The sequence below is a fragment of the Anser brachyrhynchus genome (assembly GCF_964034855.1).
Source record: "Anser brachyrhynchus genome assembly, chromosome: 13".
Taxonomy (NCBI): Eukaryota; Metazoa; Chordata; class Aves; order Anseriformes; family Anatidae; genus Anser; species Anser brachyrhynchus.
Genome location: NC_137708.1, coordinates 16,116,226 through 16,134,896, shown reverse-complemented (window position 1 = coordinate 16,134,896; position 18,671 = coordinate 16,116,226). Strand labels below are relative to the sequence as shown.

Sequence of the window (18,671 nt, the reverse complement as noted above, 5' to 3'; positions counted from 1 at the left end):
TGGGGTGAAGAAAGGACTGAACTTAACTGAAGTCTTTCCCTGTCTTGCACCTGTCTCGCGAGGTGGTTCCCTGCCTTGTTCTCCCAGCGTCGTGATACTGGCGTCAACAGTTCCTGTAAGAAACAGGCACCATAGAGAAAGACTGAAGGAGGAAAAAATGGATCCAGGCAAGGCATCTTGTGAAGAATCCAACTCCTTAAACTGCTCTTAGTCTGTGGTACACTAAAATCATAGAATGTTTTGGGTTGGAAGGGACCTTAAAGATCACCTAACTTGGTTCAAAAGTACCATTACATGCAGCACAGGGCAGCAGCATCCATAGTATATTTAAGGGCTGTTTTCCACGGCAAAAGGCTTTGTAATGCTCCTTTCCAGATTAATACTCCTTACCATGCTCCCTCAGATTTTGGTGACAACGTTTTTTAAAAGTTGGTTTAGGAAAGGAGCCAAATTCAGCCTTGGTGTTTATGAACTCATTAGCACTCCCCAGCGAAGCTGGCACCAGGGGGTTGATGTTAGGTATTATTCTCTCTTTCCCTCTTCTCTCCCACCCTAGAAAATACTGCAATTTCATTCACTTGTAAGATCACTTGTGCACAGTTAAGAAACCCCAAAATGCTGAAATCCATAAAACCATGACCTGCAAAGTTTTTTCCAGGTTTTTGCCACAGTTGGTAGCACAGTCCTGTGTGACATATGACAGTTTATTGAAAATATTTTATTGATTTCTGTAAGTCAGTTTTAATAAACACCAAAGAGATACAGTAAGTGGACTGGCAAAATGAGTTCACAAACTCAATTATCTGACATTTTCTTTCTCTGCAGGAAGAGAGCCAGTTCTGTAAAGAACAAGCTGAGAAGGCATGGTTTTGCCACAGTTCACAGAGGTTTAGCTTCTCTGACTGCACAGCATTTATGCTCAAGTTCCAATAGCACTTCAGGTGAAATCAATAAGATTATTCATTGGTTTCAGCTGCAGTTTGATCAGCACCTTGCACCTGAGTCAGGTAAGAGTAATATCAACAGTTTTCAGAGGCTAAACAAGCCACTAACTGCATGGCCAGGCAGATTTTGCCAAAGAAAACTCTTCATGTTGGTTTGAAACTTCTTGTTACTTCCTCCAGGTCAGTTACCACTCTTGTACAAAGTCTGCACTCTGGAGGAAATGTACCGTGAAGTATGTTCAGTTATGCTAAAAGGCAACAGACCAGCTTCTAGCATCTTCAAACGCAGTGCATACGATTCTTCTGAAATTCAGACTCTGCAGAAGATAAAACGAGAAGGGAGGATCTTCCATAATGCTCCAGCACTTCTAAGGAGATACTATTGGAGTCATCAAAATGGTAATTCCACCCTCACACTGACTGTGAAACACAGAAAACCTCAGATAACAGCACTTGTGGTTAGTGTCGGCTTCCGTGACCTCTACCTGGAGAAGATACACCAAAGACAGCCCCAGCTCCCAAGGCTTCATCTATTTTTAAGAAGTTCACTGTATGCACCAACATGGGACCTGAATACACCTTCCCTTCTCCCTCACGCGTTTCTAGTTCCATGCAGTGTTTATTCCTTAACATATAACTGTGTAGCACTTCAAGATATTCTCTGCCCCAATCAGAAGGCCTTAACTCCTAGTGAAAAGAAAAAAAGCTCCATTACTTTGGGGCTAGTCATTGATATAACACTTTGTCATGCCAGTGAAAGCTGGCAGTTTCCATAAGTGAAAATTTTACTTCTACAAACTGAGCGAATGTAGTTTAGAAGTCAGCTCTGCACTGCATCCAAAGGTGAACGAGTCACCCCTGCAGCTCAGAAACCTCTCCCATTCCCCAGTTTCACCTCTACACCATTTTCAAGCAAACACCTCCCTCGTGAGCATGCAGCTGCTTGACCTGCACAGAGTCAGAGACGAGTGTGGTTCCCATCAGTGGAGTGCACCGGGGCTCTGGCTGCTGGGGCAGCCGTGCCCACCCCATTTCGCACTGCGTGGCTGTGGTTTGGGTGTTCTTCCTGGCCTTTTGGGGTCCCGGTACCACTGCCAGGAACCGGTGAATGTTTCTTCTGCACCTGCTCCAGTATCTGCAGCACCTGGAATTAGTAAACACAGCTGTAAGCAGGTTACTAGTTAGGAGAAAGAACTAATTTATTCTCCAGGTATTTAAATATGCCCTGTTCTTTTTCAAGCTGCCTGTCTGGGCATATCCTTGGGATTACACTGTCTATTCAAAGGTCTCTGGGACAGGTGTCAATGGAGCGCCTGCTGCACAGAGACCTTGGATCTCAGAGCTCTTTCCCTGAATGAATCAGTCTGACATTGCATGGACCAAGATGGGCCCAGCACAGAGAGGTGCAGTGATGTTTGCAGGACCAGGACACAGGCAACGCGGAGCTCTGTTTTTCTGCTCTTTCATACCAGACTATGATAACTCCTCATGCTATCACAGATTTCTTTATGGAACCAGGGAACTCCCAGTCTGAAATCCACTTAATGGAGATGTGCAAAGCAGAGAGAAAAAGAGAGAAGAAATCAGATCAGGATTAATTTTACCTGAGACTTGGGGATGATACCAACTCTGAAGAATCCTATATTTCCACTGTCAATTTTGGTACAGTCCACAACAGTAGAGGCAATATTCTCTGGAGAAGGACCATCACAAAGAACTGCATCCACCTGAAGGGCAGTGAAATTTCACAGCAAGCTCAGGCACATAGGCAGAGAGATGGCAGCTTCCCTCTCTCAACATCTCAACAGCAGGCAGCTGTTAAAGGCAGTTCCGCTCCTTCCTACCCTCCTGTGTAACCACTACCTATTGAATTTGGAATGAATGAACTCAGTAAAAGCAAAGAGAGAGCTCTATGGGATGTAAATCAGCAATATAGCAAAGCAGATTTGCATCAGATGAGGAGTTTTGAGGGAGTCCCATCCAAAATCAGATATGTAGAAAAACAATTTATTTTTTTTTGAGTTAGTGGTGGGAGATTTGCACTGCCTCTTGTTTAAAACTGCCTTAAAATAATCTGCCATGAATATATTTTCAGAAGTGTAGTATTGTCAGGATTTAGCAGTGAAAAGAAAGACAGCCATCTGAATGGCCATGGCCATTGTACTTCCAGAACTTACAAAAGTTCTAAAAGCCAGAAATGTTTTAAAGCTCTGGTGCCAGTTTTAGACCAGCTTCAGCTAAAGATGGGAATCTCCAACGGTAGCCGGAGCCCTGATGCATTCAGGCACCAGTTGTTTAATTGCTTGTACACAAAGAAGCATCTTTTTTAATTGCTCATAACATCCTGTGTTGGAAGATGAACTAACTCAAGTTGCCAAGCCCTAGCTATGCTTTAGAAAATAGAAGCATTTGGGTTTTCCAAAAAGTTTCTTATTTTACACTGTTCTTTCACTCTAGCACCAACATGAGTGACAATGACATCTTTTTAATTACATGCTCTCCCATATTCTTGGTATCATCTGTTGACTTGATGAGTGTGTTCTCCCATCCCTGTGTCTTTGGGGACCTACAAGGCTGAAAAGACACAAAGCCTCCATTACCTTATCTCCCAGCTTGGCGTACACTTGGTTGTGGTGTGTTGTGTCTGCCTCTCCTGTTGGGTTAGCTGACGTGACCACAATGGGGCCAACCTGGTGGCAGGAAAATGGAAACAAGAGCCCTGAGCATGTTTTGTGGTACAAAACAGATGAGTTGAACTGTGAAGTTCCCTGGCGAATCCCCGTGACTCTATAAAGAGCTCAGTGTGACTCTCCCACGTAAACACCCCTTCTGCGTAGGCAACTAAAGTTGGAAGAGACAAATCCCTCCAAAACTGTGTGAGTGACTAAGACCCTGCTGATTTGGGGTTTCCTGACGTTGAATCAGGCAAGAACATTTTATTTTCAAGCAATAGTAATCGCCTAAAAGGTACAATGCCCGTCCTAGAAATGCAGCAGTGAGCAGAACAAGCAGGTTGTCACGGTTTCTCTGGCAAAGCCCAGAAATAGAGCGATTAACCGTGGATTTGAGCTGTGCAAAGAACGGCAATTCCTTCATTCAAGGTGAATTTACTAGCAAGGTTATGGGGCTGTATCCACTGTTCTTTGTAATACACCTCCTATAGCTCCTGCAGGTGGGAATAGCAGCCTAACAATGCAATTCCTTCCACCCAGAGCACAGTTACCACTGGCCAAGCCAGAGATCATCATTTTAAAGGCAAGGCTATGGAAGAAAACTGACTCCCAGCACAGTAGGCAGCAGCATCAACATGCTCTCATCCAGAGCTGTGTCAATGTAGCCCGGGGGCAGCGCTCAGCACTGCAGCAGAAAGTTTCCTACCGTGCTTTCTCTGCAGGTTTTATGCCAGTATGCTGCAGCTGATCATGCATTCGCTTGCTGCTGCTGCTGCCAAGAAGAGGTCATGCAGCATGCTGCAGAAGGAGCTTTCTTCCAAGCAGGGATCAGAAAACCATACGGACAAGCCAGCGTCTGGCCTACAGTGCTGTAATAACCTTGAAGCTATAGCAGGATAGGACAGGCTCTAATCCCACGTGTCTGGGCACCCTGAAATGTTTACGTGCTCACCCCAGCAACACACAGACATATTCTCCCAGGTTGTTAGCCCAGCACCTTCTGCCTGAGTAAAGTCACGAAGCAGGGATGCTCAGAACATAGTGCAGGTTGTAACTGATGTTGTTCTACATTTGGGACCCTCCCAGGTTATTCTGGCTTCAAACAAGCCTGTGCTTGCAACAAAAATGTTCAAGATGTTCAAGGCAGGAAATCAGACAATGTGTCTGTTAATTATATCTCTCCTGGCATTCTGATCTGGTGGTCTGTTTTCTTGCTTTTAGCCTCTCTTCTGCAATAAAATCAGCTACCAGCTGTCTGCATAACTCATCCCTTCTTCCTTAATGATGTTTTTCTTGTGGGAGTTATTCAGTTTAGCACTTTTCACTCCCCAGGAGACCACTCTGAACATGCTATCATCCTCACTGCTCTGAGAAAAAAGGTGGGGAGGGGTGCCAACACCCAGCAAGAGAGTGAGCTGAGTACTGCAGTCTTTCCATCCTTGACCCCTGAAGCAGCCCAGAAGACCTGGGTGCTGGTGGCTGACCCCACATCTGCTCCCTGTGCAGTCGAATGGCAGGCCCCACTTGCCAGTAGTTCTGGGATGAGTGCACCCTGACCACTCACCAGGTCGATGAGGTGTGTGGTGACGGAGCAATCAGGGATGCGGATGGCAATGCTCTGAGGGGTACCGACGTATTTAGCAGAGTCCTTCATCCCCAGGAAGTCCACCCATGCACCTGCACGAGGAAGAGTGGCACAGCACTTACTGATGCACGTCCATCCTCACGCAATGGTCTTACCAGTACTTACCAGTATTGCCACGGAGCTCATGGCATTGCAGAAAAACATGACTTAAAGTTGGAGTTTCAAAGCTAGTGCTCTCCAGAGAGCTTGAAACTAACAGCTTTTCCTCACCTCTGGGAACCACCAAGCTGATTGGAGATGGCCAGGCAGCTTCCATGAAGTCCCAGAGGAGGGGGCTAAACAAATGCTTTGCAGGTTCCAGTTGCTTCAGGCTAGAAATCCAGAGTGACATGGGGCGCTCCTGAGCCTGGCGTTTGGAGCTGTAGAGAGGGCAAGAAAAAAAAAAAAGAGTTTGGAAGTAAGCTAGAATTTATTTTCAAACTGAAAAAGGAATTGTGTTGGAGAAGCCTAGAGTTAAACAAAGGGTGTGGGCTCTGCTACAGGTCAGCCATCTGTAATAAAAGTAGGACTGTTCAATAGTTGACCTGAAAGGAAGGGACGTGACTGACTGTTCCTGATCATAAATTACAAATCAAGGTCTTAGCTTCTTGTGTTGTGATGGGTAAAAGACCCAGTTGCCTAAGTTCTGAGGGGTCCCAGCTGCTTACAAAAGTACAGCTAGAGACATTTGTTAAATACCAGAGGGATTTTGGTTGTGACAACATGTATCTACAAATATAGAGAAGGGGTGCCCCATTTTGACTTTTCTTGATCTTTGAGTTTCCTTGTGGTATCCAAGCTACCCGGCTCTATCACCTGTCAGGAGCCGTTAGTTTGTTGTAAGACAATTTCGGCTCAACTGTTTCCATTTCTCATTTGGATCTTCTGCCCAAGCTCGTCACCTTATTGTTCCTAGGAAAGCTAAGCTATGTGTCTCCTTGCTCTGGGCGGCTGCTATAGCCAGGACTCACTATCAGCTGTACGTCCTAGTGGCCTCCTTAGACTAGCCAGGGAAACCTTCAGTGGGGCAGCAAGACAAACACTTACCGGTGAGCTTTCTCCACAGCATCAGGCCGATTACAGGCTGCCACAAGCACATATACAGTATCTGTGGGGATGCCACAAGTCCCTCCGTTCTTCAGGATATCTGTTGACATGTGAACAGGGCAGAATCCCTTCAGTGACTAGAACTGAGGGGCTGTAATTCACGGAAGAGCTGTCACAGACAAAACAGCCAATTCAGTGCTCTCATATCTCCTTTTCCCAACTAACACAGTATTTCCTCTGACAGTACATTTTCTAGCATTCATCCAAGAAAAGATTTGGTATTTAGGGGAGATCTGAGCCGCGTTCATTTGGGCCAGAAGTCATTCAAACCTGTGGGAAGAGCAAGTACCTTGCTTTCTCTGTGCAAAACTGTCAGTGGTAGCACTAGCCTGGAGGATTCGTGTATCACATATTGGATGTCCAGCAGACAGGGATATGATACAGGACAAACAGCAGCAAAATCACTGCTAAACTGAGGAACCGGTTCTATTTCCCACATAGTGTGTTTTGCTTCAAAGGACATTTGTAACTTGTCCCACTTGGTCAAAATGCAATCAGGTTATTGTGGTTTCCACATCTGGATTGGAAAAACATCTTTTTAATACTGTTCTGCTACAAAATCTCCCAGAATTACCCCTCCACCCGACATTATCCCCTATACATTTCCCTTACCTGCAATTCTCTTGACTGAGGAAGCTTTCCTGGCAGGCAGGTGAAGGCACTTGGTCGTTCCTCCCCCAACACCACTGAGCTGCACAAGGGGCCTACCCATCGGTAAGCAGGAACCCTCAAAGATGCTGTTGAAAAGCGCAGACAGGAAGCAGTAAAAGCTGACCAGACCAAAGATGACAGTAGCAGCAATGTCATAGCCGACTGGAAGAGCACCGACAGCATCCAGCAGGAAGCTGACAGCAATGAGCAAGAAAGTGAGGGAGTAAAAGAACCAGGTGATGTTTAAGAAGAGTGTGCAGAAGACAATGAAGCCATTGAAAAGCATGAAAGCAATGATGCCTACTGCTGTGTGGAAGCTTCTGGTCGTGCCATAGAGGCCACCATACCTTGCCAAGCCCCAGATGATCCACATGACAGCATAGAGAATGAAGGCACTGCTCTCCAGGGTTTTACCCCGGGCAAAGGCCACTGAGCCACCTAGAAACTTAAGGATCCCACCAGCTACCACCACCCATGGGATTACAACAGTAGCGAGTGGAGCCTGTGGGTCCCCTGTCATTGTTATAGCAAAAGAAGCAAGGACGCTGCACGCATAGCCAAGTACTTCTGCATCGGCGTACTTGGAGTACCCTAGGTAGGGAGTGTGAAGGTCTGCCCCTTCACGAAGCTTCAGGAAACTGCTGCGAGCAAGCAGGGCCTTCACAACACCCTGCCCAATTGGGACTTTGGTGCCTGCTTTCACGTTGTACAGGTGAATCAGAGCCATCAAGGCTGAGGCCACAAAGATGGCCACATCCACACCTTGGGGTCCGCCTTCGAAAAATCCCTTGGGACGGCAAGCTAATGCAATGCAGTAGGCCACATAAAACAGCAAATACAGGCCATCCACCAGGCTCTTAAGAGTGAGAAAGAGAGCCAAGACAGCAAAAAGAATTGAAAAAACGACGAGGAATGGGGTAGGGAAGGATGGTTCCTCAGTTTGCCAGACTGGGTATAGAAGGCAATAGCCTCCCGCAAATTTCAGGATGGAAGTGAAACCGAAGAAGGTAGCCATTAGTACATCCATTGCACGGTATGATAAAATGCAGACTCCAATCTGGTAGACCCCAGCTGCCCACAGCCAGGGCATTTGTCCGATAAAAAGTTTGCTAGTGACGCCCAGGAGCCTGCAGCCAAAGACACTGGCAGACAGCATGTTCAGGATCACACCGAAAACCGCAAAATGATTCATGCTACCACTGGTGGGCTGGATCTTCTCATGGGCCTTATTCTTGGCCAGATCTGTGCCGGGGAGGGCAATTTTCTCTTTGGAGAGGAAATAAACAATCCTTCCCAGAGCAAAATAGCCACCAACCAAGCAGACAATCATATAATTGCAAGCCACAGCAGAGGAACCAAAAGACGTGCTATAGTGCATGGCGACTTCATGAGCACTGGCGAGTGAGACAGCAGAAGCAATCAGAGCTAGGATGACCTCTCTGCTAAGGAAGCCCACCACTGCGACAATGAGTAGTGCCAAAGTAAATGTGACCAGGCCAGGCACCAAGGCATTGCGGAAATCACCGGTGTCGTTCAAAACTCCTTGCCCTTCCAGAATGAAGACCACTCCATAGCCACACCAGAACACTGAGATGGTCAGGCAGAGGGACAAGAACAGGGACGCATCTCTTTGGCTTCTCCGAATTCCTATGAAACAAAGGGGAATACAGGCAGAACTGTGATTTTCACAGAGTAAGTTATGGAAAGCCACACTTACGATAGGCAGCTGTGCTACAGCAAGCACATGGTGTCTTGGAACCATGATTACAACACAAGCATGTGGCTGCACAGGTCCTGCATGACTTCAGACAGCTAAAATGAGCTTGGGTCAGTCTGCACAGTGCCCCATTACACAGTGTAGACATGACTATAAAGTCTCCCTCAGAGCAAACTGTGTGAACTCACAAGTGTTTGTGCCTCTCCCAGGCTGTCTGATTTGTAGTGGAAAAAATACCAGCTTTCAATCTGGGATATTCATGTTCTCACTGCTCCAAGTCACAAAAGGAGAAATAATTCAGCATTCATTCTGAAGAGCATGGAATTTGTTATAATAAGTGATTTTTCCTCTTAGCCTCACATATTGACAAGCACTTTCAAACCATGGATGCCTAAACTAATCTAAGAAAGCTTGGGAATAATTTTTAGAGAAATTCACTCTCATTTAGAGTATATTCACTCTGTTATATATTCACTGTCTTATATACAGAGAGAGTATATTCACTCTGTTAAAACTCTCAGAGATTGTGATGAAGCATTTGTTCAAAACTATCATTTATTTCTTTGGTTACTTATACAGGAAAAATGTGATGTGCTGATGAAAAAATAGATTGTGAAAAATGTGTGCGTGTTGATTCCCTAAGCAGAATGGATCAGTGATCTAGCAAGACTGACACAGTTCGTATAAACCTGTTGGCAAAGCAGACCAAATACTTGTAAAGCTATAGGAGGGGGAGGCCTTGAAGCCGGCCACCCTCCGAGTCTTACCTGCATACGCCAAAAGCGATGATAAAATCAACAGAAGGATTCCTAAAGCTGTGCTGGGGATCACTGGGGCTGCTCTGGGTAAACTGTAGAAATGCACTGCCAGCAAGAGGGATCCTGTGTGTGACAAGGGAGGTGGAAAAAGAGAAAGAGCTTGTAAACTCTGGCCCCTAAAAAACAGGAGAGAACCAGAGTGACAAGAGCAAGCAAAAGAGAAAAAATAACAGTGCAAGATCTGCAAAGAATGAGATCTAGAGGGAGGGTGTTGTAACTTGTTTTGTGTCCAAGGTCTCACCTCTTTCTGGGTGCCCAGTTTTAAGAAACTTGAACTTATTTGTGTTTGAAAGTGCTCCGCCGTTGTCGGATAAAGGTAAAAATTGGATCTCAGATTCCAGTTATACAAAAGGCAGACAGACAAGCACACACACTCTAAAGACAATCCCATAAGCCTTGTGCCTACAGAAAACTAGCCTAAAACTGAAAAGTAGCAGCACTCAGGAAGATGAAATGCAAAGGAGGAAAAGAAAGGGAGTGAACACAGAAAACAGAGCAACAGGGAAGACAGAGAGAGAAAAGGAAGAGAGGAAAATGCATCCAAATAAAAATCATTTATGAAAATGACTATCAAAAAGTTTTGATTTGCTTCCCACTCAAGATGGATTGAGTACAAGAATTCAGGCCAGCGTTTTAAAGCCAAGACAAATATTTTGTTGGCTGCTGAACCAGGCAGAGGGATCTCCGGATCTAAAAGTTTTACCCAAGCGGAGAAGATTCGGAACAAACAGACGTTTTAGCCCCTTCAAAAAGGGGGTTGTCCATGAAAGCTAGTCCCAACCCCATCCTCCCATGCCAAGAAGACTCGATCCCTACCTGCGGAAATGCCCAAGAGCCCTATGGAGTAATGCAGTGACTCAGCTTTTCTGACTGCCATCGCAGAGTCCGCTGAAGACCCAGATGCGGGCTGAAATGCTGCCTCTCTTTCCTCCCTAGCTCTTTATAACCAAACCAACTTCACTGGTCTGTGTTCCTCCCTGCTCTCCACCCCTTTTCCCTACAAACATCTTCTGTTAGTGTGCCTTTCTACATGCGGGAGGAAATGCAAATGAGTTTCTTGCTGCAATAAATTTCAGTCTGTGAGTCAGAATGGGCTGCTGGTAGCTCCCTCCAGGGGCCTGTTAATTTTACTGTTGATTAACCCTTGTTAAAAAAGACACTTGAAAAATAACGCTGATGGTTTATTACTATTACTGCCTTTTTGCTATTGCCAGTAAGGAAATTACACTGCTAAAAATTAAGGGTTTTTTAAAGAATCCATCTTGCTGGAGCAAACAAGTACTTTGCAAGCCCAGGAGCTCCCCGGGGACCAGTTATTTCTCCTAACACCGGCCGTGGTCCTGCTGTTTGTCCCTGTCACAGCTATGAATGCCTGGCACCACCGTCCTGTGCTGGGCAAGCCCAGGGCATATTCAGTGCCATTCCCTTAAAGGTGACTTTTGTCCATGTGCCGCTCCATGTCTATCTAATCCAGCCTCTCTGCGCACCCTCCCAGGGAACTCCTCCTAATCCCTAAGTGGCTTTCGTGAGTGAGGAGCGTGAGCATAAAATCTGGAAGAGTCTTGCTGGCTTTCCAAGAGAACTGTGCAGGCAATGAAGTGAGTATCAGTCATTCCCACGATCACTGCTGTAGCCCAAAGGTGACATAAGGGACCTATGGAGAATATGTGATCAGGCCATAAAGGTCTTTACCCATGAAGGAGGCCACAGAAAGCAGTGGACAGTGGCTCAGGGTTGTGATGAGATCATGTTGGTCACACATCAGGTGGGAATCCAGAACAGTCCCAGACTGGATCCACAGCTAATGCCAAAAGATGCTGCTCCTCCTGCTCTTTGAGCCATGTGGACCGGGGTGGTATGCTTCCCTTGAACACCTGGATCCCTGCATTGGCTCCCAAACCTTCATGGTTTCTTTTTTGCTTTGGAGGATAACCTTGAAGAAGAGCTTTGGGGAAAAGGGTTCCTTCACACTCATCTTTGTTAGAATATTAACACAGATTAAAGCAAGGTATTGATGTGTGCAGGTACTCCCACACAGAATGGAAAAACTCAGCCGAAAAGTATAAACTATCAAGAATACATCTATTGCAGATTGATCTTTAGGCTCAATATGTCTTTTGAGATAGGTCTTGTCACATGGGGAAGCACTGGAACAGCCCTGTTTTGCCTAGTTACACCTAAACAATGATTTCAGTGAGGGGAACCAACACAGTCAGTTTGCAACATGCAGAGCTCGGTGATGTGGTTTACAGGAAATTGTAAGTTTGTTTAAATATCAGCCTTTAGCTGTCTTTGTTCCATCAGTGATGGGACTGGTCTCTAACCAGCTGAAGGAGGAAGAAACTATTTGACTATTGAACTATGTTGAAGTTGCAGCATGATTCAGCTATTTTTTCAAGTAAGAGGAAATAACGCATTTCTAAATCACATTCAGAATACTCAGATCTGAAACCAAACAGCAGGTAAAAGGCTTTGGGAATTTTCTCCACGTATCTAACAGTTTAATTCCCATTCTGGATAATAAAAGTCCTGTCTCCACCCACCATACAGTCGGTTTTTGTTACTGTTTGTATAGTTAGCAGCTATGAATATGTGGTGCCTGATTTTTTAATCATTTTTTTAATCAATTTTAAGAGATGCATGCAATAAATGAAGTCACATATATCAGAAAAGAGTACCTTCCTCACACCTGCTATGACTAAGGAACTCGCCAAAACGCTGTTTCATTATACACAGGATATATTTCACGTCTCTTCCAAATATGACAGACCTGAGAAAGTTTTCTTATAAATTATCCCTGAAAAACATTCTTCCCCCAAGTTGCTTGAATTCTGTCGTTCTCTAAAGAATGGCAAGATAGCCTTAAGCGGCTATATTTATTTCAACAGTGCAAAGCTGAAATAAAACGGTTCATAATCTTCTCAGGTATGAGCATGTCAAGGATAAGGGAAAATGGGTTTCCACACGAGCAAGGGAACTTCCCCATCACATGCTGTGAATCTTGCAGCCATGTATCCCTATCAAGGTGAGGGGTCTGCCAGCTCTTGCAACCGTTTTCCTGGTAAACGATGTTGACACATTCTTAGAGCGATGGTGTTGTCAATGAAGAATCACATTATTCATTTCTAACTCAGGATGTGAAGGCCAGGAAACAAACTGGGCACAAAGCTTCTGCTTTTCAGAGATGGGGTGGGAGGCTGAGGACATTTAAAGTCAGAAAAGGAAACATTGCTGTTAAAATACTGAGGCTGCTGGTACAATGTAGGGTTTAAAAAATGGGGCACAGAGAGGAACTGCACTGGCTCAAATACTTGCTGTGGGCTGGCTCCCTGTGATACCATCTTATGCACAAAAATTTGCTGCTTTAGTCTGAAATAGAATGGAAAATCGACAGCCGAGAAGGAAAAACACAGCTGCTCTGTTGTACAGGTCGTGTCGGCTGGGGATGATTTGGAGACAACGTGCTGGGAAGGAGGTCTGCAAGGGAGCAGTCAATTGAGGAAACAAATAATATTTACATGCCCTGCCCGTGGCACTGGAAATAAAACCTTCTTGCCAGTAAGAAATTCAGCCCAACCCTCCTGGCCCCACCTGCTCCTGGGGGAGGGATCATGCTATAAAAGGCTCCAGGCAGCGCACAGAGATGCACAGCAAATTGGGACTCTCTGGGGACTCCTCCTGCTCTGCCTGTGACCATGGGAAAGAAAGTGGCTGTCGTGCTTGCTGGCTGTGGGGTGTACGACGGGAGTGAGATCCATGAGTCTTCTGCTGTGCTGGTGCACCTCAGCAGGGAGGGGGCACAGGTAAGAGGCACCTGGCTGGCTCCTGCCCCATCCTTTTGCCCTTGCTCTGCTTTTCATTCGCTCCCCCTTGCACAAAGTACTCTGCTCTAAGGAGCTTTGCATCTTGCCAGGCAAGTCACAAGCTCCCCGTTGCTGCTGGGGTAATTGCAAAGCGTAAATGACTGGGGTCAAAGCAAGCAGCACGGTGTCAGGGCTGCTACAGCAAGCAGGGACAATGCCCTGCTCTCTGCTCTGCTCTCCCAGCTTAGCTGGAGGAGAGGATTGGCGGCGTGCTAAGCACAGAGCTCAACAATTCTGTCAGCTACACAACCTCTGAAACAAACTTTCTTAAATGAATCTATTTTTGGCTTGCACTTCCTCTTTGTTTCTTTGCTATTTCTGTTTCAAAGACTGCTATTGACTTTGGTTGCTTGAAATTCATCCTTTTGAAGCACTGAAGATTAAAACAGAAAATAGAGTTCTTGTGAGTTAGATTGGAGAAGGGGCAAAAAAGGTGATCTTCAAGCACCGGCTCTAACATGCAATCAGTCACAACAACTGCTCTTTGAGAGTCAAAGAAGAGGGAGAGAAGCCCCGTGTAACGCTAACCTCAGCTCTGAGCTGCCCACAAATCTGGGTCAGAGCCGTTCTCCTGGAAATCAGACTGCTCCGCCAAATATGAAGGTGCGGTGGTGATTTACATGTGCTGCAGAGCCTGCCCACCCAATTCCAAAGCCTTCAAAGTGTGTATTCACTTCGTGGACTAAAGCTAAGACTTGTCCAAAACTTTTCTGCACTGTTTGTAGCTTTGCTTCTTTTCCTTCTGTCCCAGAGCTGCCGTCGCTCTCCCCCTGCCTTACACGAGCTTGGCACGCTCAGAGCACTGTCCTGCACTCATCCCTTGATTGGCAGGGACCTCTAGTGGAGGAAACTCGGGCATTATTTCCCCCACACCCGTTTAATTTTCGGTTCTGCTTGCCTAAGGAAACAAAGTTTGTATACGGCCACAAAATCTATCACCCACCTGTTTGCCATCTTCCACTCTTACTTTCTGCGTGTGAGCTTGAAACAGTTCAGAAGGCAGACGAGACACTTTCTTGAAAGGGAAATACTCTGGCCGTGGGAAACCAGTGGGCGGGGAGAAGAAACTCGAAGTCCTGTCTGAGGGCGGTGGTTTGACAGCAGCTTGCAGGGTGCTGGGTGCTCAGCACCCGTACGGGATGACTGGCTGCGTGCAGGCAGCCGGGGCAGCACTCGGGCTGCTGCAGTGAAGGTGGAAATTGCTTGGGATGAAGGTGGAAAACTAAGAAATGTGATTCACACGTGGCTCTTGGAATGACTCATTTTCCTAGGAAGGAAAGGGGTGGTTGCTCCCTTTCCACCACTTCAGCCCCCCCCCAATTAGCAGTGCAGGCTATAGCCTCTGCCAAATACCCTCCTTCCTTTAAGGTGAAGGTAAATGTTTCTGTGCAGAAGCTACAAAACAGCTTTCTTTTGCCTCTTTATAACAATACCTTCCTATTGCCACTATCAGATAGAAGTCAGCCTGAAGGTCACTGAAATCTCCAGCAAAGTTCTTTCCTAACCAAGAAACACAAGCGTTTTAATTTGCTACCTGTGGTCTTTAACATGCTTAGGATACATGCCTGAAGGATAACAGACCTTCCCTTCCCTTTTCAGGCAGAGGTTTATGCTCCTAACATTGACCAGATGCATGTGGTGGACCATGTGAGAGGACAGCCAACTCAGGAGAAGCGCAATGTGTTAGTTGAAAGTGCCAGAATAGCCAGAGGCAACATCAAGGATCTGGCTAAGCTGGATGTGAAGGGGCTGGATGCCCTAATAATACCAGGTAGGAAAGACAGCATGTGGGGTCTGCATGCCTGGGGTCTTGGGAACAGCTTAAATATTCATGAGCCTTGAATGGCATGGGAGCCATGGGCTGGACGGGAGCTGGGCAGAGGACTGGCAAGAAGATAAGCTGAGAGATGGGACCGGCAGGATGGCCATCTTCCATCTGTGCTTGCACAGACTTTTATTACAAGAGCACATGGCAGTGCAGAAACTCATCCACAGAGAAGAGGGCAGACAACTGTCAATTGACTTACCCTCTGATTATCTACTTAGTCTTACATCCAGCAGAAACAAGCTATCCCCTCCCTCATCGACACACTGCCCTCTGGGGAAGAGAAGCAGAAGCTGGGACACAGAGGGGGGGTGACTCAAAAGTGAAAAGCCTGATCTTTTTTGAAAGATTTCATACCAAATGATTTCAGTGGGAATTGATGAAGCCTGGAGTGAGGACTAAAAGACAAGTGAAAGCTTGTCAGCATGCCCCACCATAACAGGGTGAAACAGCACTGATACCTCTCCAGTTCAGTTCTGTTTAGAAGCAGAGATGGTGCTTTGGAGTCTTGTCTTGTGGCAGTCAGGAAATGAGAATATTCAGTGACTCACAATGGTTTAGCTTTCTTCTGTCAACACTGGGCAAATACTTCCATCCAGCAAATCCATTAGCATTCTTACAAAGCATATCCAACAAAAATCCTGCCCTGGAGTACTAATCTTTCTGTTTCCCTTTTCTCAGGTGGCTTTGGAGTGGCTAAAAATCTGAGTACTTGGGCCACCCAAGGAAAGAACTGCACTGTATCCAAAGAGGTGGAGGATGTCCTGAAGGCATTCCATGCTGCCAAAAAGCCCATCGGCCTGTGCTGCATCTCCCCAGTGCTGGCAGCCAAAATCTTCCCTGGCTGCGAGCTGACTGTGGGTCATGACACAGAGTGTGAGAAGTAAGTAACTGTGCAGTGCTGGTATATAATCACGCCACGGAGATCACAGAAAGGCAGTCTCTCCCCAGTGTGCGTAGTACCACTGACTAAAAGTTAAGCAGATCCTAGGCAGGAACAAGACGGCTGCTGAACACATAGTTGTGTTATGAGAGGTAGGGGTATGATCTGTCCTTACCCATTAATCTGTCCTTACCCACCCGTGAAAGCTGTGACCAAATTCTTCCAACAGCAGGGAAAAAACTATGATGGCTCTGGCTACTAGGCTAGGAAGCTGGTGAAGAAACCAAACCAAAAGGAAAACTCTAGAGTGTGCATTGAAGCAGCGGAACAGCTTTAGTGGAACATCAAGGTTTTATGTTGGCTTCACTTCAGATTTTTAACTCACTGTAATCTGGAGGCTTTCTGGGTTCTATAGTCCTAGAGAAATTCTTCTGATGGGAAAAGATTTACAGCTTATCAATCGGGCGTGTTGAAGGGACCATCTTATCTCTGTGACAGCCTAGAAGCTGTTGCTGTGAGGCACAACCAGGCTTTTCACTCTAGGCCTCTTTCAGATCTCTCTCTGCAATGACAGCTCCTCCGCACAGGGTTTATTCTCTTTTCTTCTTCTAGATGGCCTTATGCAAAGACTGCTGAGACCATGAAGGAACTTGGCTGCAAGCATGTGAACAAACACGTCACTGAAATTCACGTGGACGCGAAGAACAAGCTGGTGACCACCAGTGCCTTCATGTGCAACGCCCCCATTCACGAAATCTACGATGGCATCGGAAAAATGGTCAAAGAAGTGGTCAGACTTGCCTGAGTGCCACAAAGCCACAGAATCCAGCTCCTCTGGAGAGCAGGCACTAGGCCTTGCACTTCCCCTTTCATACCCACATGTCAACAGGCAAACTGCTACTCAGAGTTCTTCCCCTCATGGCCCACTGGTAGCCCCTGAGGAGGGAGAACTGGAGCGATGTAAGCACTGGCATGCTTTGCCAAGGACACGCCACTTACTGCGCTGATCACGAGCTGGCAGTAACTGGAGTGTCAGCGTGCATTTTGCTGACGTGCAGGTGCCAGGTTTCCCCAGGGCTCACATGCAGCCACTGTCTCTGGTTCTGAGCAGCTGAGCAGTTGCCTGGTCATTTCAGCCATGCCGTGGCTGACCCGACGTATCACCTGTGAACAGGAATTGGTCTGCTTCCCAGATTTGTTATAAACCCATCTCTCCCTACGTATGGCCACTTCACAGAATGGATGAATTAGTGGCAAAAAGAACACGATTCTGGTACTGAATAAAACAGATATATTTTACATGTGCTGAATTCTGCTTTTATTTTTGCGCTTTACTCTGCATGAGGACCTGCTCTTAGTGTTACTGGTTGGCCAGTGAATGGGGAAAATGGTATGGAAAGAAGTCACTAGTAACAAACTCCACTGCTCTTTAAGAATTTGTCAGAACACAGACTTGGTCATGAATGACATTGGCTGGTGAAAACAGAAGCAAACCAACATTAGCATGAAGGTTTAACAAGAAGTGGTTAAGTTCTTCTCTTGTATTAACCCAAGACCCGTTATGGCAGCATGGAACATTTTGGAAGCAGCCTAGCCAGAAAGAGTCGAGGGTGAGACCTAGGGCTGCAGTTTCCAGTCTCTCCCAATCTCTAGAAAAATTCTTAGAAACTATGTGGAAGCAACAATTCTGCATTCCAACAGGGACAGACAAGATACCAATCTAGCTGAAACTAGAATGGCAGACTGTAAACTGGTTGGGTGATTGCAAAGTCTGGCAAACAGAAGGCACTGAGAATAGCTGAGCATCCCACTGAGCTGTTCAGATAACAAGCCAGGCACGGATTTTTAGGGCCAGAAGGAACCATTTGTCTGCGTAATCTGACTGCTCTGCAGGAGCTGTAAAGAGCACAGTAACTCACATTTTACTGAAGCAAACCTGCTGAGAAGACTCAGTTTTGACTTAACGATACTGCTGTACTATTTCATAGCTCATTCCCACAGTTAATCAATGTTATTTAAGATAAACCATACCTTGTTTCTCTCTCAGTTGAAGAGCTTACTTTCAGGAAAATGCGGGTTTCTCTCCATTAGATTCAAAAGCTTTTTAGTGGTAGCTGGTATGTTCTTCTTATATAGGCTCTTATTCTACGTGAAGCATTATATAATCGTTACAGACTGAGCTGTTAAATTGTCTCAGTGTAAGACATTTTTTCTAAGCCAACAATTATTTTCTGAGGCTCTTCTAAGCAAACTCTTCAGGCTTTTTATATCCTTTCCAAAACACTGGCATTTTGCACTCTCAACAATATGGGAAGATCCTTCAAGATTTCCACCTGTGACTAGAGAGGGAAGGAATTAACCCACATGGTGCAGTGGAGTAGCAAAGAGGAACTCAAGCACTTCTGGCAGAGACAGAAAAGCCCAGAGTACCATAATAGGGCAGTTTTACCCTCTTCCTAAAAACACAGAGCTTGTCCAATCACTCTTTTCCGTGTTATTTTTCCCCACTGCTACCCCTGCCAATCATTTTAAAGCTGCTGCCCATCTTCCACAACATTTAATAAAGA

General features: G+C 45.9%; 2 protein-coding genes across 3 annotated transcripts; one reads left to right on the top strand and one right to left on the bottom strand.

The window, feature by feature from the left end:
• Positions 1–856: 856 nt before the first annotated feature.
• Positions 857–10,577, bottom strand: LOC308177253 (uncharacterized protein). 2 transcript variants are annotated; one of them, XM_080554184.1, is made up of 10 exons: positions 10,350–10,577; positions 9,483–9,596; positions 6,960–8,645; positions 6,288–6,387; positions 5,472–5,620; positions 5,181–5,293; positions 3,545–3,634; positions 2,549–2,671; positions 1,893–2,088; positions 857–1,261 (listed from the first exon to the last, which is right to left on the bottom strand). In XM_080554184.1, the coding sequence occupies exons 1-9, from the start codon at positions 10,408–10,410 to the stop codon at positions 1,903–1,905; spliced, it is 2,622 nt and encodes an 873-aa protein (XP_080410310.1). In that variant the 5' UTR covers positions 10,411–10,577; the 3' UTR covers positions 857–1,261; positions 1,893–1,902. The 2 variants fall into 2 exon arrangements, with proteins under 2 accessions (XP_080410310.1, XP_080410309.1); XM_080554183.1 differs by having other exon boundaries at positions 857–2,088.
• Positions 10,578–13,168: 2,591 nt separating this feature from the next.
• On the top strand, positions 13,169–17,404 carry LOC308177258 (glutamine amidotransferase-like class 1 domain-containing protein 3, mitochondrial). The gene is made up of 4 exons (XM_080554200.1): positions 13,169–13,336; positions 14,996–15,167; positions 15,903–16,104; positions 16,717–17,404. Exons 1-4 carry the CDS (start codon positions 13,229–13,231, stop codon positions 16,907–16,909), a joined length of 675 nt encoding a protein of 224 aa, XP_080410326.1. The 5' UTR covers positions 13,169–13,228; the 3' UTR covers positions 16,910–17,404.
• The last annotated feature ends 1,267 nt before the right edge of the window (positions 17,405–18,671 follow it).